The sequence below is a fragment of the Ictidomys tridecemlineatus genome, chromosome 4, assembly GCF_052094955.1.
Source record: "Ictidomys tridecemlineatus isolate mIctTri1 chromosome 4, mIctTri1.hap1, whole genome shotgun sequence".
Taxonomy (NCBI): Eukaryota; Metazoa; Chordata; class Mammalia; order Rodentia; family Sciuridae; genus Ictidomys; species Ictidomys tridecemlineatus.
The window spans coordinates 12855968-12879050 of record NC_135480.1 but is presented as its reverse complement, the minus strand read 5'-3'; the positions used below and the strand labels follow the sequence as shown (position 1 = coordinate 12879050).

General features: G+C 38.7%; 1 protein-coding gene across 1 annotated transcript in view; it reads right to left on the bottom strand.

Moving 5' to 3' along the window:
• Positions 1–3675: 3675 nt before the first annotated feature.
• Positions 3676–23083, bottom strand: part of Osbp (oxysterol binding protein) — a 31326-nt gene continuing 11918 nt past the window's right edge. Inside the window, exons 4-14 of the mRNA XM_005331547.3 lie at positions 21996–22194; positions 21643–21745; positions 21259–21313; positions 20932–21063; positions 16813–17058; positions 16433–16553; positions 9858–9961; positions 8210–8305; positions 7044–7225; positions 6055–6275; positions 3676–5977 (exon numbers count right to left, since the gene is read on the bottom strand). Of these exons, the coding sequence (XP_005331604.2) occupies positions 5835–5977; positions 6055–6275; positions 7044–7225; positions 8210–8305; positions 9858–9961; positions 16433–16553; positions 16813–17058; positions 20932–21063; positions 21259–21313; positions 21643–21745; positions 21996–22194 (1602 nt within the window). The 3' untranslated portion in view covers positions 3676–5834. The remainder of the gene's footprint in view (positions 5978–6054; positions 6276–7043; positions 7226–8209; positions 8306–9857; positions 9962–16432; positions 16554–16812; positions 17059–20931; positions 21064–21258; positions 21314–21642; positions 21746–21995; positions 22195–23083) is intronic.

Below are 23083 nucleotides of genomic sequence, written 5' to 3'. Positions count from 1 at the left end.
AAAAGCTCTGATCAGTCTGTCCTCTCCCTCCAGGCTAGTTGCCCCTCTGTAGGACTTTTTATACCACTTACCAAAAATAGATTGCAACTGCCTGTTAGGTTACCTAAGTTTTTTCTTGCCATTTATATCTCCAGTCTATGTTATAGAACAGGCTGGAGTAAATGTGGAATGAATAAGTGAATGAAAAAATGAAAAAAAATTCTAGTCAGATCCCAGGACCAACTGGGTGACTTCAAAAATCACCTGGTCAACCTCTGTAAAGTTATTTGTAGATTCTTAGCTCTTTAGTTTCTTTTGCAAATCAAAACTACTCTAAGATGTTATCTCACTCCAGTCAGAATGGCTGCTATTATGAAGACAAACAACAATAAGTATTGGCGAGAATGTGGGGGGAAAGATACATTCGTACATTGCTGGTGGGACTGCAAATTGGTGCAGCCAATATGGAAAGCAGTATGGAGATTCCTTGGAAAACTGGGAATGGAACCACCATTTGACCCAGCTATCCCTCTTCTTGGTCTATACCTCAGACTTAAAAACAGCATACTACAGGAACACAGCCACATCAATGTTTACAGCAGCACAATTCATAATAGTTAAACTGTGGAGCCAACCTAGATCCCTTCAGTGGATGAATGGATAAAAAAAAGTGTGGCATATATACACAATGGAATTTTACTCAACAATAAAAGAGAATAAAATCATGGCATTTGCAGGTAAATGCATGGTGTTGGAGAAGATAATGTTAAGTGAGGTTAGCCAATCATTAAAAACCAAATGCGGAATGTTTTCTCTAATATAAAGAGGCTGACTCATAATGGGGGGGGGGAATGGGAGGAACAGATGAATTCTAGATAGAGCAGAGGGTGGGAGGGAAAAGGAGGGGGCAGAGGGTTAGCAAGGATGGTGGAATGTGATAGACATATCCAAAATACATGTATGAAGACACAAATTGGTGTCAACATACTTTACATACAGCCAGAGATATGAAAAATTGTACTGTATATGTGTAATAAGAATTGTAATGCTGTCATTTATTTAAAAAAAATCAATAAAAAAATAAAGATAACACATCTGGCTGTCCTGCTTTCTTCCCCTGAAGTATCAATACCAAGCAAAGAAAGGGTACTTGCAAAAACAATTGGGAGGTGTAAAATCCAACTTGAATTGCCATTTGATTGGATTAAGAGATTACAATGATTAAAAGGATTATGGGTGTGTCAATGGGGTGTGTCTAAAAATGATTGGCATGTGGGATAGCCAACTGCAATGGAGACTCTCCCTAAGCATGGGCAGCACTGACCAACAGGATGATGGCTTGGATGGAATAAAAATCAGAAGAACAAAGCAGCAGCAGCAGCAGCAGCAGATGCAAGCGAGATTCTTCTTGAATGGGTTCTTGAATACTGCTGTGGTGGTCTCAGGATATGAAATTCTCACTTCTTTACTCTTCCAAAGCAGACTCTGATAGTGATTCTCCAGAAGGCTTAGGTCTCAGGCTAGTGGTAGCACGGTTGATCCCTCTTTTTCTTGGGCTTCAGCCTCTTGGACTGTGCAGCTACTGGTTCTCCCAGCTCTCCAGTCTGCAGGCAGCCATTGTGGATTACCCAGTTCCTGGTGGTGTAAGCCAACCTACTAAGCCCCTTTTTATGATTATACTTCCTGTTCATTCTGTTCCTCTAGAGAACCCTAATACAGGAAGAAAGCCTGAGAATTTAACTACAGTTCAATTTATGAGCTTTGTAAGGGAAAGCTATGTAAAACTTGGAATTCTTCCCACTGGTTAGGGTAGAGTATGGGGCAAAAGCTTTATAAAATTTTTAAGCTTTTAGAAGCAAGTTCTATATTTTGATAACAATCTTAAGAATTTCACAAAATATATACATCTATAGCAAACACAGTCCAAAGAGTTTTCTACACCTTTTAGGACTGTACTGTAAGTTGTTTCTAAATTATGTTGCTGAATGTAGAGCATATCCTTGAAATATACAGATTTAACATTTTTTTGTAGGGTTTCACAAGTACCTGATCAGTGTAATAATTTATAATTTTCATGACTCATAATTTTGAATTGTAACCAAGAAAGGAAGACCCCAGGGTCCACATCACAACACATAATCACATTAAAGTTCTCAAGGAGGGATCATTAAATGTTTTGTTTGCTTCGTGAGGAAAATTATATCTCACAGTGGTATTCAAGTTTGCAGGATGTAGTTCTCACAAGGTTAAGCATCTACTGCAGTGGTTTTTAGCTTATGAGAAAACTTTACTGAAATTAACATCCAGTCCTGCAATAAAAGTTAGGCAAATTGGGAAGGCAGGTAGCCTTTCTAAGAACCAGGCAAGAAAAAATATTTCCTAACATAGCTAATTTTGTGGACAGGAGAGCATTGAAAAACTCAGGGTCCTGAAGGCTAAATTCCAAGGATGCTCTTTTCTTCAGATGGAGCCTTAAAAGAAACCGTACTATCCTCATTAATAAGTTTCTGAAAAGAGACGTGCATTTCAGCATGATGTGATGTCTATAATCTGGGAAGAAAGCTCTTAATTTGAGCTGCCTTCCAATCTAGTTTCTCTCAAGAGCACAGGGTTGTAAGGTCACAAACCTGCACTAAGCACACCCTCCTTTGAATTCTAACACTGCAACTAACCAATCAGCTATATGGCCTTGAAGAAATATGCTTAAATTAGTGCCTTTCTACATCTTAAAACTATTTGTGTGGGCTGGGGATGTGGCTCAAGCCGTAGCGCGCTTGCCTGGCATGCGTGCGGCCCAGGTTCGATCCTCAGCACCACATACCAACAAAGATGTTGTGTCCGCCGAGAACTAAAAAATAAAATATTAAAAATTCTCTCTCTCTCTCTCCTCTCTCACTCTCTTTAAAAAAAAAAAAAAAAACTATTTGTGGCCAGGCATAGTGGCGCATGCCTATAATCCCAACAGTTTGGAAGGCTGAAGCAGGAGTATCATGGGCAAGCAAGGCCCTAAGCAACTTGGCAAGACCATGTCTCAAAATAAAATATAGAAAGGGTTGGGGATATAGTTCAGTGGTTAAGTGCCTCTGGGTTCAATCCCTGCCCCCGCCCCCCAAAAAAAGACAAAAAACTGTAATCCTGGGAATATTCAGGTCCCCATATAGGCAGATGCTCAGTGAGCATAGGTCTCCTTTCAAGCTCTCTCTCTAGGCCCCTAGGTTACTTTGCCCATCTTCCCATCTGAACATGAACTTTGGAGAGAATGTGAACATCATCACTTTTCTGAGGTCTTCAAATCAAAACTCACAAAGCAGAAGTTGAATCCCTATATGAAATGGCTAAGAATCTGAGAATCTAACTGGGGAAGATAAATTAAATTCATCAGGAAATTTTTTATTTTTTGAGGCAAAATAGGTCCAGTATAAAAAACACTAGCAATGAATCCCTTCACCAAGTCAGGATGCTCCTAAATATATCACATTGGAGGGCTATTAAAACTGCTTTTCTGCCCATGGACCCTCCAAAGTGGTGCTTAATAGTTGAAATGTTTGTTTAAAAAAAAAAAAAAAAAAAAAAAAAAAGATCAGGGCTCCAGGGTTCCCAGGTTCCCAAGCAGGACAAATCACCATCAACCAGTTCTCCCACTGTCCACCTCCAATTCCTGACTCATAGGAGCAGAAGCAAATCAGACAAACAATATGGCTTTTAAAAAAATTATTTAATTTAGTACTTTTTTTTGGAAAAAAAGCAATAAGGCAAAAAAACTGAAAATATATATAGTTTTGTTTCATTTTCATGTGACTTTATTCCACCTGAAGGACTCTAAGCTGCTTCCATTAGCAGGAATCTGGGGATCAATTCAGAAATGTAGTGCAGATGGTAAAGGAGGAAAAGGGGGATAAAGCAGGAATTTAGCTGGGGAATTCACACTCTATCAAAGCCCCAGATGAAGTTCCTGCTCCCATGGGCCTCCTTGGAAGAAGCCCCGGCATAGCCTCTGGCTAGTGCTGGGAAAAGCATCCTTAGAAAGGAGGACACTCTTCCAGCGGTCAGCCACTCCTCTCTCATGTCTATCACAGCAAGGAGGGATGGTGGGGAAGGATTAAAGTACTAATTAATTTACCCATAAAATCCAAATTCCCGGAGGGATGGCTTCCTTTGGAATGATATTTCCCCCCAGGACCCACACTGGCTGAGGCTCAGCAGTTAAGGAACAAAAACAAAAAACACTAACAAAAAGCATACAAGGAAGGCACCTCAATTTGTGATCCTCAACCAAGGGTGGGTTCCCCAGGGGAGATTACTGAACAAGACAACTGAAACAAATATAGAACATACAATAAGAAGGAAGCCAGGTCCCAACAGGCTCAGTTCTCTGATCCACCCCACTTGACAGTGCTTTTAGCCCACATCCCTAGGAAGAAAGTTCTTTTGGGATTTAGCCCATGTGCTGGACAGAGGCAGGAGTAAATAGGAAATTACCCTCCTGATTTTCTACCCATACTCTTCCTAACAAAAGACAGAAACGAGGCAGGAAAGAGATTAGGATTTCATTTTCAAGAGTCGGGTAATTAGGAGAGCAGAGTTCAGACTGCAGTGGGCACCCCAAGATACAAACCATGGTCAGAGTCCCTGTTCTGTAACTGCTAGACGTGATCCTTCCTGCTCAGGTTTCAAATCTGCCTCTAGAAGATGGAAGTAAAGGAGTGCTAATACACACCAGCTCATGTCCAAGAGAGTCCCAGGGAGACAAGTGATATTAAAAACCAAGATTCTTAATGGGAAGGAGGAAAGTCAAACAAAAAATTAGATTTTCTCTACATATATATAATATACAGATATTTAACACATTATTCCAGAGGTGGCTCCAGTCCATGGGGCTTGAGAGATGGTGAAAACTTTTGTTCCAGATTAACTTCTCTCAAATTCTGAAGTTTATCAGAAGGGGACAGGCAATGTTTTGCTCTAGACTGGGGCACAGGCCCAAATTGGTATTATGCCAGGAGAGAGAAGCTAGAAAGGCAATGAAGGATGGGGGCGAGGAGGAACCGGGAAGGTAAAAGTGGCTAGCAGTCTTTTTCCATCCTGCCTGTGTTCTCAGAAGTTCTCTGCCTGAGGAAGTCCGTAAAACCCCTTTGTGAGGATAATGCGACTCTTAACAACCACCACATGGCCTCCAGTTGCTGCCAAAGAAGATGGAGAACAGCAGACGGGTGTTTCACGTGAGTGAAGATAGAAACTTCCAAGAATGTAACTGAATATTCCAGCCCTACAGAACAATCACTCTTGCAGGTGTTCTAATACCTCAGTTATCTATGCACGATGCCCCATTAAACCAACGCTGTATGAACACCTTTCACAATGTTAGACCTAAGCTCCACTGCAATCACTCTCGATGTCTCTGCTGGTTAAGTCTTATATGTGTTTCTTTTTAAAGGAACTTTAAAATCAGTTCTTGCCTGAACAGCACCAAAATGCTCATGAATCACAATTTTACGCAGATCTTGGCTGAGCAGGATACTACAAGGGGAGGGTGAATGACATCACCTTAAATGGGGCAGAGGGAGGAAGAAGAGCCAAGAATACTTGGCTTTGTAGAAGTGGAATAACACTAACTTTCAGCCACTAAACCTCTCCCTTACAAGGTATCTAGTACATCGATTTCAGCATCAATCAGCTAAGGCAACCAGCCAATCACCACCACTGGTGTCTGCTTCTGGTGATTGATTTGGAAAAAATGATTGGTTAAGACAGACAAACTTGAGGAAAGCACTTGGTAAGAGTCACAACTGCCAGCTTTCCTGCACATCCTCTGTCCTCTTCTCCATTTGATCCGCTTCCTTTGTGTTACTGGTGCTTCAAAAAATGTCTGGGCATGAGTTCCAGTCCTGCTTTTCTTTGCACTCCCAATATTCACCCCTATAAATATGGGTCAACTCCTTGGTCACAGGGTCCTTCTTCCGCTCAAACCACAGTGCCTTATAAGGATCATATGGCGTGCCTAAAAGAAAGAAAAGCACAAATTGAGCTGACACTCTCTATGCATCAAGAAATGTAAGTAGAAGGCAAGTTCGTTACCATCTTCTGTGGCTTTCATAGCTTCTGCTTCTCTCTTTTTTCTGGAAAGTCTTTGTTTTTCCTCCAGGCGCTGCTTTTCAGCATTGGCTTCATCCCAGCGCCCATTTTCCATCAGTCTCTGATCAGGCCGTAACCGGCTGTCTGTGGGTGCAGTGCCGCCTTCCCAGGCATTGAGAGTCAGAGCCAGCTCTGAAAAGTAGTACATATTTTCTGCATTCTTCCTAAGGGTAAAGAATGAGAGAAATGAAGGGTAACGCCAGAGCCCAGAACTTAGTGAAGGAGCAGAAAGACTGATCCACAAATGGAAAAAATCTAGTACCATGTCAGGCACCCCTAATGAAGAGAGCCAAACTGGATCATTCCTGTCCTCACCCCCCACCCCCAGCATCACTCAATTCAATAGTCATCTGGGATTACACTGCTCTCAGTTAAAATGATCTACATTTGTTAGGAAGAATGAAATATTCTACTTAATGAAATTCCTCATTTCTATTCCTTTGTTTCCCTTTTAACCTCTTTCTGGGATAATCTTGGCTGTTACAATAGACTGAATGGATTAGATGGTGATAGGAGACAAATGGTCTCCACCTTGTTCCCAAGTCCTGTGCACTGTCTTAGGGATTTTTATATTGCTCCTGCATTTTAGGCTAAATTGTTAATAGGTAGTAAGCACCTTTCTCCTCTAGCTGCTCTTACATTGTCTGCTGTAAATTGCAGAAAATATCCTCCTGAATTGCACTCCAATGGATCTTTGGGAAGGCCAAACATTTTTTCACAGATGTGATTTGGTTAGTTAGAATTTTCTTGGGACAAGGCATGCTGTAACTCAAATCACATAGTGACAACTTTCTGATAATCTCTTCAAGGCTCCAACTTCCCTGGCTGAATCCCTCACATATTGAGTTGTGAAGGCAGGCAGAAATACCTTCAGTACTGCTTCACAGTTAAGGCTAAAGTAGTACTTGGGCAGCTTGCACACTGATACTCACGGTAAAGGATTCCTTTTCCACAGCATGACCCTGCTTTCCTCTGCTTCATGGACTCTCTGGCGAGCATCACCCCCATTTTCCCCAACAGCCGGCTGTATTTTGAAACAATCCATTTTCTCATCCCAAGTCCCCACAAGGGCAAAATGAACTTTTCCTGATGGATCTGTCACTTCCCCTGTCACCTGCAAGGGTGGAGAGCAGGGCTTTGGAGCAGAGTATTCACTGTGAGGTAGCTTAACTGACTAATCCAGAAACCAAAGTCAGAGGGAAATACTGGTTAAGTCCTGGTATGACAAACATGATGGAGTCATCTAGATTACTTTGTTATATTATTTTTTGAAATAACTGAGCCATGGCTTAGAGGTTTCATTATCACTGTTATAGACGGATTTCTGATGCAATCATAAATAGAAAAAGTATCTGACTAGTGGTCAGAATTATATTTTGGAGAAAATAGAGACAATCACAAATAAATCCCCAGCTACTGTTCACTCTCTCACAAAAACTCACAGCACAATTTCTCTATGGTGTTAACACAAAATTCCCCCTAAAGGGGCTAAGGATGTGGCTCAAGCGGGAGCGCGCTCGTCTGGCATGCGTGCGGCCCGGGTTCAATCCTCAGCACCACATACAAACAACGATGTTGTGTCCGCCGATAACTAAAAAATAAATATTAAAAATTCTCTCTTTCTCTCTCACTCTCTCTTAAAAAAAAAAAAAATCCCCCTAAAACTCTCACAAGGGTCAAACTGTCCACACTCTCTTCCTATAATTCTTTTATTAGTCCCTCCTTTGTGTTTCCATTCTGAGTCTCTCTTCGATCTTGACTTTTACTTCCTCACTGGTCTCAGAAATTGGTTCATTAATGAAACATAGTCCCTTTTCCTGCTTTATCCTTTATTTCTATTTATTCATTCATTCATTCATTCATTCATTTTTGTAGTTGTAGATGGACAGTATGCCTTTATTTTATTTATTTTTATTTGGTGCTAAGGTTTGAACCCAGTGCCTCACACATTAGCTAGGCAAGTGCTTGGCCACTGAGATACAGCCCCAGCCCTACTTTTTTTGAATCACCATTTTTAACACACACACATAGACACCACACCAGCTCCACAGGAGTAGGCTCTCTAAGTAAAAAAAAATTGAATTCCACTTTCCCTTACCTTTCTTGCTACATCCCGAGAGAAGTAGCTATAAGGAACAAATTTAAGATTACACTTGTCTCCCGTCTTGTGATTTATAATGTCAATTTCACCAGACTGTAAAATGAAAAGAATCATGGATTAGTTAAATAATGACTGGATAACTTGAATATCTGCCAAACCCCTTATCTCATAATTCTTTATTCTTTCTTTTGTGGTATTGGGTTAAGATTAAACCCATGGCTTCAGACATGCTAGACAAGTTCTCCACCACTGAGCTATATCCCTAGCCATAATTAGTTCATCAGCTAATTATTTTTGCAGTGCCAGGGATCAAATCCAGGGCTTCATGTCTGCCAAGCAAGCACTCTACCATTAAGCCACAACTCCAGCTCTCTTTATTCTTCAGTCTTAAATTCTAGCACTTCTTTGCACTTTTCTAAGCCAAACTTGGTGATGTTATGGAATCCCTTTGTAGCCTTGGTAATTCCAGATTGGGATCAAGACCAAGTGACCATTTGTTTTGTTTTGTGTGTTACATGTTAGGTATCATAATTTGACCTTCTGCACACACACTGAAATTCATATAAAATTTATCTTTCCAAATCAATTCTTCCTTCACTTCCTTCACTTTGCAAGCTTTTCAGCTTAAATCAAAGCGCTCTAGGGGCTGGGGATGTGGCTCAAGCGGTAGCGCACTCGCCTGGCATACGTGCAGCCCGGGTTCGATCCTCAGCAACACATATCAACAAGGATGTTGTGTCCACCGAAAACTAAAAAATAAATATTAAGTTGCTGAGGCTGGTTTTGAACTTGTAATCTTCCTGCCTCAGACTCCCAAGTAACTGGGTTTATAGGTGTGCACTACCACACTCAGAAAGTGAAGCCCTTCTTGACTGCTCAGAAGATAGTATTTCTTCTTTTCTGATATACTACAACCACTGTTCTCAGAACAAACTAACAATTAAATATTATCTCAGTACGCCTCTTGTACTAGTGTTTTGTTCTGTTTTGTTTTTATAGTGCCAAGAAGCATTCTACCCATGAGTACATCCCCTTCACCTTTTTATATCTTATTTTGAGACAGCTCCTCACTAATTTGCCAAGATCAGCCTCAAACTTACAATCCTCCCGCCTTAGCCTCTTGAGTAGCTGGGATTGCAGGCATGTACCCCAGAACCCGACTTGTACTTGTGTTATTCTGTTGCATATTTTTCAATCTATACTTTGATGCAATAACTCCTAGAGGAACATCTCATCTGACTTTGTAACCCCAGTACCTAGCATACTGCTTGGCAATAAATATTTCATAAAAGTGTTTATTATGTTTATTATTTTCTTGTATCCTTCATAGTCCCCAACATAGTTCTAGTCATCATTGATGAGTATTAAAACACATGTAATCTCAGTCGCTTGGAGGCTAAGGCAGGAGGATTCAATGTTTGAGGCTAGTCTCAGCAACTTAGCAAGGCCCTAAACAACTTAGCGAATCCCGGTCTCAAAATAAAAAACAAAAAGGGCTGGGGATGTGGTGCAGAGGTTAAGCACCTCTTGATTCAATCCCCAGTACCAGGAGAGAAAAAGAAACAACAATAACTAAACACTGCAGAGATAAACCTAAATAAGTGTTCTCCTATACTTCAGAAGTATTCTGGGTACCTTTGCTCACCTGATCTATCCACAACTTGCCCACAATAATGTTGTGCACTGTTGTAGTAACTTTTTTCCAAGTGTAGTGATGCCCAGTTGCATGGAAAATACAGTGGATGGTACCTACAGGAAAAGAAGTACATAAATTAAGCCAAATATTAGAAAAACAACACCATGTAGACTAGAAATAATAGTCTTTCTATTGGATAGATGTCTTTCTATTGATATGGCTTACTTTAAAAAGAGAACAGTTAATCAAAAAAGGACTTGTAACCTTCTTAAATGTTGGAAGCATTGATTGAAATGAACTTTTTCACTTGATTTTTAAATATATGATAAAATGTAAGTGATGACAAACACTGACAATAAATACATCTTAGTTAGGGAGCTACATTTTGCAGTACCAACAACAAAATTTACAGGAACAAGTCAAATATGCCATAATGTGACCCCAAAAAAAGAAAGAAAGAAAAAAAAAAAAGAGGATTCCACTGTGGGAAAATTGCATTGGTTGTCAGTATTGGGGGCCAGGCTCTGATTCAAGTCTAGCTGTGGACCTTAAATGAACCATTTATCTAAGGGCCTGGATATTAAAAATGGAGGAGTAGATACAGCAGGACTTTGGAATTAGAATTGAATTCAGTCCTGGCTCTACTACTCATTAGATGTGTGATTCTATGTTATACAGTAAAGAATTTGTCCGATCATTATTCCTGGGAAGGAATCTTTCAACCCCTGTAACTTCTTAAAGGATGGGAGTGAACATGATAGTTTATGCTAATGAGGTGATTCATGCTGGCCCCCACACAGCTAATGCTAATGAGATAACTCTGATGAGGGCAAGCCAGGCCAGGAAGATCAACCAAGTGATTAGGGAGTTGGGGTCTTAAGTCATCTGTTATCAACCCAACTTCCTGACCTCCCCCTATAACCACTGATGAAAACAACATGTTAATTGTGGTTTAGGCAAGCCCTTTTTTTGTACTAAAGATTCAAGTAGCCTTGGTAGTTGGCCAGTGAGGATGACAATAGCATCATGAGAATGAAACAGCAGCAACCCTGCTGACAGCCTAGCCACTCTGTGCTATACTCTCCTCATACATTATCTCATTTAGCCTCCACCATATTGGCTCTACTTATATATGTCCAAAATCTCTTGATCATTCCCTCACTCTATGATGCCCCTATTACCCTGATACCAAAGTCAGACAAAGATATCACAAGAAAAGAAAAACAATGTCCCTTATGAAAAATGATGCAAAATCCTCAACAAAATACTAGGAAACCAAATTTAGCAGCATATTAAAATGATTACATGCCAAGACCAAGGGGAATTTATTCCTGGAACACAAGGATGGCTCAACACATGAAAATCAGTCAATATAATAGCATCACATTAACAGAATGAAAGGAAAAGAACCTAGATGGTAATCTCAATTGATGCAGAAAAAGCATTTGACAAACTTCCAACACTTTCTATGATTAAAAACATTCAAAAAACTAGGAATGAAACAAAAGTACCTCAATATAACAAAAGGCAAATACGAAACCCCCAGGAAAAATATCGTATCCAATGGAAAAACACTGAAAGATTTTCCTTTGATTAGAAACAAAGCAAAGACATCTGCTTTTATCACTTCTACTCAACATACTAGTTGTTCTAGCCAAAGCACTTATGTAGGAAAAAGAAATAAAAGGCAAAGTGGAGAGGAAGAGGTAAATTATCTCCTTTAACAAATGATATGATCTCATATATAGAAATAGTTACTAAGATTCCACAAACACACACAAAATAACCGTTTGAAATAGTGAATAATTTAGCAAAGAAAAAGGTTACACAGTAAATACATGCAAATCAACTGTATTTCTTTTTTGTTTAAATATATATATATTTTAGTTATAGATGGACACAATAACTTTATTTATATTTATATGGTGCTGAGGAACAAACCCAGGGCCTCACACATGCTAGGTAAGCACTCTTACCACAGAGCCACAACCCTGGCCCATCAATTGCATTTCTATATACTAATAATGAATAATATCAAAGACTCTTATGGACTCAATTATAATAGCATCAAAAAATAAAATACTTAGGAATTAATCAATGAAGTAAAAACTATAAAACATTGCTCAAAAAAAATTAAAGACGACAAATGGAAGCACATTCCATAATCATAGATTGGAAGACTTTATATTGTTAAGATGTCAATACTATTCAATGTAATCTACAGATTCAATACAATCCCTATAAAAATATATATTATATATATACATATATATATATGTATGTGTGTGTATGTGTGTGTGTATGTATGTGTGTCCCCATCCTGGGGATTGAATTCAGAGGCACTTTACTACTGGTTACAACCCCAAACATTTTTATTTTTTATTTTTGAGACAGGGTCTTTCTAAATTGCCATGACTGGTCTAGAACAGTATCCTGAGTCACTGGGACAGGAATGCACCACCATGCCTGGCTCTAAAAACATATCCTAAACTTCACATGGAATCTCAAGGGATCCTGAATAGCTAAACTAATCTTACAAAGAGGAAAAAATAAAAAAGAAAAAAAAAACTGGAAAACTCATACTTCCTGTCTTTGAACTTATTGCAAAGCTACCATAATCAAAACTGTGTGGTACTGGCATAAAGAGAGACAAATAAACCTGTGGGACAGAATTAAAGAAAGCCCAGAAATAAACCTTTGTGTATTCACTCAAATAATTTTTGACTAGGATATCAACATCATTGAAAGGGGGAAAGAATAACCTTTTTAACAAATAGACCTGGGAAAAATCTAGATATCCAATGTGCTAAAGAATAAAGTTGAACTTTTTCTTAATAATAAATAAATACGGGCTGGGGATGTGGCTCAAGCGGTAGCGCGCTCGCCTGGCATGCGTGCGGCCCGGGTTCGATTCTCAGCACCACATACCAACAAAGATGTTGTGTCCGCCGAGAACTAAAAAATAAATATTAAAAAAAAAATTCTCTCTCTCTCCTCTCTCACCTCTCACTCTCTCTTTAAAAAATAATAATAATAATAATAAATAAATACTTTAAATATACAGATAAATAAATATATATTTTACACACACACACACACACACACACACATACACACACACACTTGAAATGGATCAAAAGCCTACATGTAAGACCTCAAACTATAAAACTCAGAATAAAACAGAGGGCAAAAGCTTCATGGCATTGGATAGGCAATAATTTCTTGAATGACACTAAAGACACAAGCAACAATAAAACACACAGACAAAAATGAACTTGCTAAATTTTTTCAAACAATGTGTGCTGGGGCTGGGGTTGTGGCTCAGCGGTAGAGCACTCACCTCGCACGTGCAAGACCCTGGGTTCAATACTCAGCACCACATAAAAATAAATAAGTGAAATAAACGTATTTCGTACAACTACAACTAAAAAATATAAATAAAAAATATTGTGCATCAGAGGATATCAACTAAAGAGAAGTCACAGTATGGAAGAAAATATTTACAAATCATATTTCTGATACATAATTTGTATTCAGAATAGAGAGAACTTCTAAATCCCCTCCCCCCCAAATTAACTCAATTAAAAAAATGGGCAAAGAAAACAATTTTTTTTAAAAAAATGGGCAAAAGACTTAAATAGACATTTCTCCAAAACACACAAATGGTTAGTCAGCACATGAAAAGGTACTCAACATCTCTATTAAACCAAACCACAATACAACCAGAGAAATGAAGTTGTGCTGCAATTGTGTACAATGAATCAAAATGAATTATGATGTCATATAAACCTAATTAAAATTAAAAAAAGTGAACTGCAGTTTACATAAAGTTTAATATTTCTATATCTTTTACTATGAACATATGCAATATATAGGCATGCTGGAGATACTATTTTATTACTTACTGTTTCTCTTTTAAATTTGTTTCAAAAGCATTTACATATTTGCCAGGCTAACGAGAATAAAAACAACCTGAAATCTATAGAGTGAAGAAAAAGAAAAAACTAAACCACAGTGAGATACCACCTTACACCCATTAGGATGACTAATATGAAATAAATAACTGGTGGCAAGGTTATGGAGTAATTGGCATGAGTGTACACTATTGATGGGAATTTAAAATGGTATTGTCACTATAAAAATAGAATTGACATTTGATCTAGCAATTCTACTTTTAAGAATGTAATCCAAAGATTGAAAGCAGGATCTCAAAGTGATATTTGTGTACCTATGTTCATAGCAACATTATTTATTTATTTATTTTTAATTCTTTTTTTTTTTTTTTTGAGAATTTTAACATTTATTTATTTTTTTCTTAGTTCTCGGCGGACACAAAATCTTTGTTGGTATGTGGTGCTGCTGAGGATCGAACCCGGGCCGCACGCATGCTAGGCGAGCGCACTACCGCTTGAGCCACATCCCCAGCCCCTATTTTTAATTCTTTTTTAAAAAATATTTTTTATTTTTTAGTTTTAGGTGGACACAATATCTTATTTTATTTTTACGTGGTTCTGAGAATCGAACCCAGTGCCTCACACATGCTAGGCGAGTGTGCTACCACTTGAGCCACATCCCCAGCCCAGCAGCATTATTTATAATAGCCAAAACCCAAGTAAGTGTTCACCAACATATTCAAGTATAAGAAAAATGTGATCTATATGTACAATTGAATATTAAGCTTTAAAAAGGAAAGAAATTCTGCCATTTGCTATACTACAGATGTACCCTGAAGATATTATGTGAATAAATAAGTCAGTCACAAAAAGACAAATACTATATAATTCCATTTATATGAGATACTTAGAACAGTCAAAATCATAGAAATGGAAAGTATAACAGTGTTTTCCAGGGTCTAGGGGAAGGAAGAATGGGTAGTTACTGTCTAATGGGTATACAGTCTTACTATTTAATGGGTATACAGTCTTAGTTTTACAAAATGAAGAGTCCAACAAAAATAAGAAAATATAATTGAACATAAATAAAAATATTATACACAAAAAAAAAAAAAAAAGAAGAGTCCTGGAGTTGGATGGTAGTGATGGATAGACAACATTAAGAATATATTTAATGACACTGAACTGTACAGTTAAAATGGTTAAGATACCAAATTTTATTTAATGTGTATTACCCTGCAAGAAGAAAAACTGAGGAGTGGTAGGGGTGAGAGGAGAAACTACAGAGACCACAAGGCAGTGGAATGAAATATTCAAAGCTGAAAAGGAATTAATTCTATGTCTAGTTAAATTAACCTACATAGACAGAAGAGAACTTAAGAAGTTCTCAGATCAACAAAACCTGCAGGAGTTCATAACTAGCAGATCTGTCTTACAAGAAATAATATAAGAAGTCCTTTACACTAAAATGAAAGGATATTAACTTAAATCTACATTAAGAAATGAAAGACCAGGGCTGGGGTTGTAGCTCAGTGGTACAGCATTTTCTTTGCATGGGTGAGGCACTGGATTGATCCTCAGCATCACATAAAAATAAATAAATAAAATAAAGATATTGTATTCATCTACAACTAAGAAAAAGAAATAAAAGACCAGTAAAGGTAACTACAGTTAAACTATATAAAAGATAGTATAAGGGTAGTTTTTACTTGCAACTGCTTTTTTCTTTCTCCTATGAGATTTAAAGGCATAAAGAAACATAAAACTATTATAAAACTACTCTGATAAGATTAAAATGTATAAAAATTATTATCTGAATGAAAATAAGAGCACAAAGTTAAGGAAAGATAATGGATCTCTATAGGTGAAAAGATTTTGCATATCATTCTAACAGTGTATATACTAGGATTCCTATTCCTAGGACTTTTTCTTTTCTTTTTTTTTTTTTTTGATTGCGGGAGGGATGAGGGATGGGGGTACTAGGGATTGAACTCAGGGCACTCTACTACTGAGGTATATCTCTAACACTTTAAAAATTTTATTTCAAGACGAAGTCTCAGTAAGTTTGGCCCAGAACTTGTGAAATCTTCCTTTCTCAGCCTCCTGAGTAGCTGGGATTACAACTGTGTGCCACCAGGCCTGACCTGAACTTTTGGATCTTGACACAAAATTAACTTGTAATTCAGTAAGATTTTTTTAAAAAATAAAGTTTCACCTTACTTGGAATTTAGTGATTACATAACTGATACCTAATTCATCAGGTAGAGAAAGAGAAGGCATAGAAGGAGAGAAGAAAGGAGAGAGGCTAGCCAAGAAACTTAACCTTGTGATCATAAGCATCCTGATTTTTAGAGAGAACTGGATTGCTAGAGTAATCAGGGAAACAACACAGTTAAGCGATAGAATTTTTTTTTTTTAAAGTCATGCTAGAATTTATGTTCTAAAATTGTGCTAAAGATGCGTTCAATATGGTTAAGAAGAGAATTTATGTAGAGCTGGGTCCTTAAAGAGACTCTGGCCTTCTCACTTATTTGATAGCAAAGAGCAAAGAAGGTAAATAACCTGACTAAAGCTAGTTAGTGAAATTTGGTGTCTGAATCAGAGATTCTTCTGTCTGCTGATGACCTCCTTCATCATGCCAGAAAAACTTCTATTCCTAAAGCATTAATTCTTATAAAGATGGGGCCTTACCGAGGGGCATAATGGAGAGGTATTTGCCTCGAAACTTGCTGGTGATTTTGATTTCCTGACGCAGTGTCCAGCCATTTTTGGACTCCGCATGGTGTGCAGCAGCCGGGGGATGATGACTCACCTTGAAGAAATGAGGTTCAAATTAGCAAGGCAGAAAGAAGGAAAAGATATGGCCTAGTAATTGGTGATAAAAACACAAAATTCATCCTTGATATTTTTATACCCATAACAGTAAGTGAATACCAGGCCTCAGTGTTTAATTCTGAAGGAAAAGAAGGGTAAGATGACAGGGACTGACATTTCTACAAACAGCACCCAGGAGGTCAAAGAATCATCCTTTTCTTCAGAAGGAAATGTGTCAAGGTGCTGAGGCTCCTGACCTGTTCACAGAGGGATCGGTACCCATTTTCCTCTAGTCGGTCCAGCTCAAAGGTCTCCCCAAGGAGTGGGTTGAATGGCTTGCTGGTACGGAAGACAGTAGTGGAGTAGGAGGACACGGTAAAAGCTGCAACATAGCAGAGCTGTTCTAGAGAGTTCTCACATTTTGCAGCTCGGTCTAACAGCTCATGGTATTCCAGATCTTCAGTAAGGCGCTGAAGCATGGACAAGGGCTCATTAAAGTTCACCTGTAAGGAAAAGAACACATATAAAAACCTTGTCCAGACATTTTTAAGAGAGTTACATTTTTTTGCAGGGGATAAACTGATCCTGAGATGTTGAGGTGATAAGACAAATAATGAAAAGAAAAAAGACTTAACCCAAAGGCAACCCATTTTCCTTGGTATCTGCTCATGTCAGAGAGCGGCAGAAATCATCATTTTCATCCATTTCACTAACAGTAAGCTTTTGGAGATGGAAACCTTGCCTCTTCTGTCCATTACTACCTAACCAAAAGCCATCAGTACACGGACATAGGAGACCAATAACAAATTTAAGTTTTGAATAAATGAATTTTTGAAAATATTTTTTTTTTTAGTTGTTGATAGACCTTTATTTATACGTGGTACTGAGAATCAAACCCAGTGCTTCACACATGCCAGGCAAGTATGCTACTGCTGAGCCACGGCCTAGCCCCTGAATGAATGAATTTTAAAATATACTAAATTGTAGCACAAATATACCCAAAGAGGAAGTCAGGTATTTAAAGTTCTTGAGGGAGAAAAGAAAAGGTATTCAAATGCAGGCACTTCCAGACTATTGAAAAGATAGCATTACAAAAGTTAGCTTCTACCCTGGACTAGACAATTGCTAAGTCTCAGTTCAATTCTACATCAGGCCAGGACAGACTACTTCTGAGACCAGACAGCTGTATTTTTAGATGTAAAGTGCTTATGATGGTGGCTGATAAAGATGACTGATAAAGACTTAATCCTCAGCAATCTTTCAGAAAAATTCCATAGTTTAATAACCATGCCAACAAAATCTCTCAGTGGCAAAATTTCAGGCAACATGAAGCAACATTTCCATATTTTTGGGGAAAAGAGTGTATTCCTCTGGTGGCTACTAGACACATCCACTGTGCTTGGGACTAGAATCAGTACATCCTAAGTCTATCACTGCTTTCCATGCACACATGACCCTGCTTTCCAACAATTATTCCAGGAACCACAGTTGCTCTAAAAGTACTAAATTTTTTATAATGATTATTTTATCACTCTGAGGTCAAATGGGAAAACTAATGAATCTGAGAGTTTGAAATGAAAGTAAGAAGGGAATTGATTATATAGCCAGCAGGCAGCTAGAGAAGACAATCCTGAGATGAGCAACACCAGGAAGCCATAATGGAGGAACAGAAAAAAGCAGTGTTATTACTAAAGTCAGAGGCCAAGGGGAACTGGCAGTGGCTAAAACCTTGAGGGAGGCTGAGGAGACCTGTCCAGATGCTGCCAGAAAACTGCCGAAAAGGAGAGAAATACTCTCTTCCAAGCTCTCATCTCCTGGTATCTTGCCCTAGTAGAGTCCAGCCAGACTCCAGCAGACACAAGACACAGAAGCTTGAAAAACAGCCTCAGATGATCAGCTTTCCTGTGACCCAGTATAGGGCAGGGGAAGGGTGAGAACTTGATTTGCAGGCCAACAGGTAAAGAACTGCACATTCCTAGTGGCAAAGTCAATAAGGAACTAAGGGTAAAGGTGAACAGAGAGGTCACCTAGACCTAGAACTGTTTTTAAGCAGAAATGCACTTCTCAGACCATGACAAACTGTCTTTCCAGCCCACCTGCCCACTACTTCTAGACATCTAATGTTCCAGGCAAGTGGGGTTTCTTTTCAGGTCCCCAAAACACCCATTATCTCAGTTTCACCTTTTCTTTTCTAAGCCTTCTCTTTTTTTTCCCAATGCTGGAAATCAAACCAGGGCTTCATTCTACCTCTGAGTTATATATCCTTGACTGTAGTTGATAAATATATCTTTAAATCATACAGACTTACAAATAAACTATTTGCTTTTCAAGATTTGTTGATTAATTAGTTCAACAATTTGTTGAATGATCTGTATATGCCAGGCTCTGGACTAAGCATGAAGGATATAGAGTCTAATTAGACATAGTTTCTCTCCATAGGAACATTGTATATGAAGAGACAGAAATCATACACTGTTCTCTGCACCCAGAGAGGTAGAGAGAATACTTTCTGTATTTCTGTCTGTCAAGTTTTTGGCCCTCTGAACCCCCAAGTCTTCATTTCCAGCCTTTTCTATAGCTAACTATGGTCATATAGCTAAGTCCTAGCCACAGAGATTTAAGAGATTAATGGATTATGCAATTTCCAGGAAACAACCCTTAAAAGGGTTGACTGGAATGTGATCCCGATGGTTCAAACTGGAGAGGCCACTATGAACCTAAGAACTAAGACTACAGACACAGAGAAACAGGAGTGAAAGCAGTCTGGTCCTGACACCATGGAGTATGATACTAGAACTGGACCATTTGGTTCTGGACTTTAACACAAGAATGAGTGAGGCCAATATTTGTTTAAGACAGGAGTTGCCAGCTTTTTCTGTAAAGAGCTAGATAGTAAATAGTTAGGCTTTCCGGGATATGTTGTCTCTTGTCACAACTACTCAATGCTGCTTTGCAGCATGAAAGCAGCCACAGATAAGACATAAATGAATATCTTTGCGTTCCAGTAAAATTTTATGGGCACAAACACCATGGATAATTAGTCTCCTTTTTATTTTTTTTCCCAACCATTTAAAAATATAAAAGCTATGTTTGACTTGTGGACAACATAGATAGCAGCCAGATTTGGCCCACAGACCCTAGCTTGTTGACCCTCTAATTTAAACCAATATATTTGGATTTACTGCTTTAAATTGATTATTCCCAGCTGTTATACTAGCACAATACCAGGCAAATAGAAGACACTTAGTAAATGATTGTTGAATGAATAAGTAAAAGAAACACGTGGCCCAGACACAAAAGTGGAACCTGTTGGGGCACAGGAGAAAAGACAGATCTCATCCTGACTGGATGCACTGGAGGTTTACTGAAAGAGATGTCATTATACTGAGTTCCAAAGGAAAGAGTTTTAGCCACAGCAAGAGAAAACTACCAAGGGTTGGTGGAAAATTCAAAGTTCAAAAGATCAGTGTGTATAAATGCTCTGAGGAATAAACAAGATACCTCTGAGTATCTGAGGCTAATCTGATGACTCTACCATCACACATATATGATGACCTTGCCCCTGGGGAAGAAGTGCTGAGTCCAATAAAGAATCTGAACTATGTCCAGAGCAATAAAGATCCAGGATTTTAAATTGAAGAGTAACACAACCATGCTTGCAGTTTTAAAAAAATAACTTTGGCAATAGTGGACAGACTGGAAAAATGAATGATCACTGACAGGGAGGTCATTAAAAATCCCATCTTCACCATGGCAATCAATAATTTTCACCTTCCTGGTTGGAATGGTTTTTGCTTCTATGCTCCCTAAATTTTTGTATATATAGTATTTCCCATTACACTATGATAAATAATAATATCATTTTTAACCTGTTTTCATGTCTCTTTTAAATTATGTGGTTCTTAAAAACAGAAATAAGGCTGTATTTATTTTTGCATGCTCCCAAGCTAATGTCACTGCTGGCCCCACTGATGTTGCTGCCAGTGCGTCTGCACAGAGGGGAACACAGGAGATTTAGAACAAAGAGCACAACTAGAGTTTGGGCCTTAATGTTTTGTTTTTTTTTTTTTTACAAAGCAGAAAGTCAAGTATGCTGCACAAACTTATTGATGGCTAATCAATAGGAATTGAGAATAGGAATTTGCTCATAAAAGTTACTGAACGTGTGCATCTGGTCCTAGGTGATCTGGGAACACATCAGATTCAGAGCCAAAACTCAGACAGCTAATTTAAAGGAACAGTTTATGACTACAAGGGTACAAAGGCTATGCTCAAAACTGCCACACGTATGAGAGGGCAGGGCTGTCACATCAGCATTCTTTTGCCTGAGGCTGAGAGGACCTACTGGCAGCAGTTAGGATGTGCAAGGACCTCACCGGCATGGGGATCTTGGAGAGTTCTTTTCCAATGCAGTTCTTCATGATGCTCCATAAGTTGAGGCTATAATTTGGCTTGTATGGTATTCTAGTTCTCTTTTCCTTCTTCGTCTCTTCCAGCTGATGCTTGTACTGAGAGCAAGAACAAAGCCATTCAATCACTCACAAAGAACAGAAAATCTGCTATTGCTAATCTTCCCTTCCCCCATACTTAAAATTAAAAAAAAAAAATCAGGATTTTTCTTTCTTTCTTAGCACTTTACAAACAAATCCATGAGACTCATAGCCCAAATCCTTCACCTTTGATGCCCTCCACATAGGAGTTACCTGTTCATCAAGGCTAATGTCACTGCTGGCCCCACTGATGTTGCTGCCAGTGCGTCTGCACAGAGGGGAACACAGGAGATTTAGAACAAAGAGCACAACTAGAGTTTGGGCCTTAATGTTTTGTTTTTTTTTTTTTTACAAAGCAGAAAGTCAAGTATGCTGCACAAACTTATTGATGGCTAATCAAAAGGTGTAAATATACATGACTGTAAATGCCTCTGGAGAACTCATCATGTAAAAAGCTGACAGTTTTCCACTTACTTAAGGAAAAGAGCCCAGATTTTACTAAATGTCGACAACTATAACATTCCCACATTGAACAATGTTTCTAACCTCTTGATGATCAGGTATGTTCCTTTTCTTTAACAGTAAAGGATAACTTACTTGTGGCCCAAATTCTCAGGCATGGTAATGATCTCTGGTGCATCAAAAAATTCATTCTCATCATCTTCATCACTCATGTCTCCTTTCCCAGAGCAGCACTGATCTACGAGGAGAAAGGCCTTCTTTGTTTTCTCTGGTTATATTTATCAAATGCCTGGTACCACAGTTCTTCTCAGTACCAACCACAAACATAGCAATAAATGGTAAAGTAGTGGAAAAGCCAGAAGAAATGAACAGCTCCAAAGCCACTTCAGATAAGTCATTAATTGTGGAGAATTTGGAGCTCTTCTATCAACTGCAGAAAATCACCTGGCTCAAATCTGAACAGGCTATTCAAGAACAAAGCATCTTACCTTTACCAGATCCTGCACTGCCAGGAGTGTTTGCAGGCAGCACTGTGGCTCCCCGGAAGGCCCTCTCCAGGTGGTTGTGCTGCTTTGCCAGCTGCTCAAGGGTTTCTTCCAGTCGGATACGTTGGTCTCTTTCATACTGTAGTGACTTCTGCCACTTTTTACTGTGGGTCTGGGCTAACATGAGGAAATCTCTGCAGGCCTATGAGGAGAAAGAACTAGATTGTGTCACCTCAACTAGTCAGGTTCCCCTCCGGCCTCTGTAGGCCCATTAAGAAACCTCATTCTGGGAACTTCAGCAGAAAAATGAGAAAGACTTTCCCTGTATTCCACAGTATCAGGGACAGCTAGCTCATGCTGCAATCAAGGTCAAACTCAAAAAAGAGTGAAAACGGTTGTCATGGTTCTCTTACATTTTCCTGGTCATTAGGTCTAAACAAATGCCAAGTGAGCAGTAAACCTAGACAAAGTATTTGTGGCAATATTACAAAGGGCAGGTATGTGAACTACACCAAAAGAGAACTATAGACTGAGCAAGAAGAGAAAATACACAGAATAACTACTTTCAGTAATTTTTTTTTGGGGGGGGGGCGTTCTTGGATTGAACCCAGTAGTGCTTAATTAGTGAGCCACATCCCTAGCACTTTTTATTTTTTATTTTGAGAGAGGGTCTTGCTAAGTTGCTAAGGCTGGCCTCAAACTTGCAAACCTCTTGCCTCGGCCTCCTGAGTTGCAGGAATTATAGGCATGTACCACCATTCCCAGCCCACTTCAATAAATTATTGACTAAACTCAAGTAACCTAAAGCAGAGGAAGTTAGACACTGAGAACCGAAAATCTACACTGAATTAGACTAACTACCAGGCAACATAATTTGCTTTTATTTTGGTCACTGAGAGAAACAACTGACATTAAAAATTATAGACCTACTTGAGGAATCAAAGAAGGATTCTAAAGAAAAAATAGAAATATGCTCATATCAGTCCCTCCACTGGCTGACCACTATGAGTGAAACCAGATACCAATTAGTGGTTATAAATACTAGGCACAGGACGGCCCCCACCTGCCTTGTCATCTTCTCTCAGGTAGAT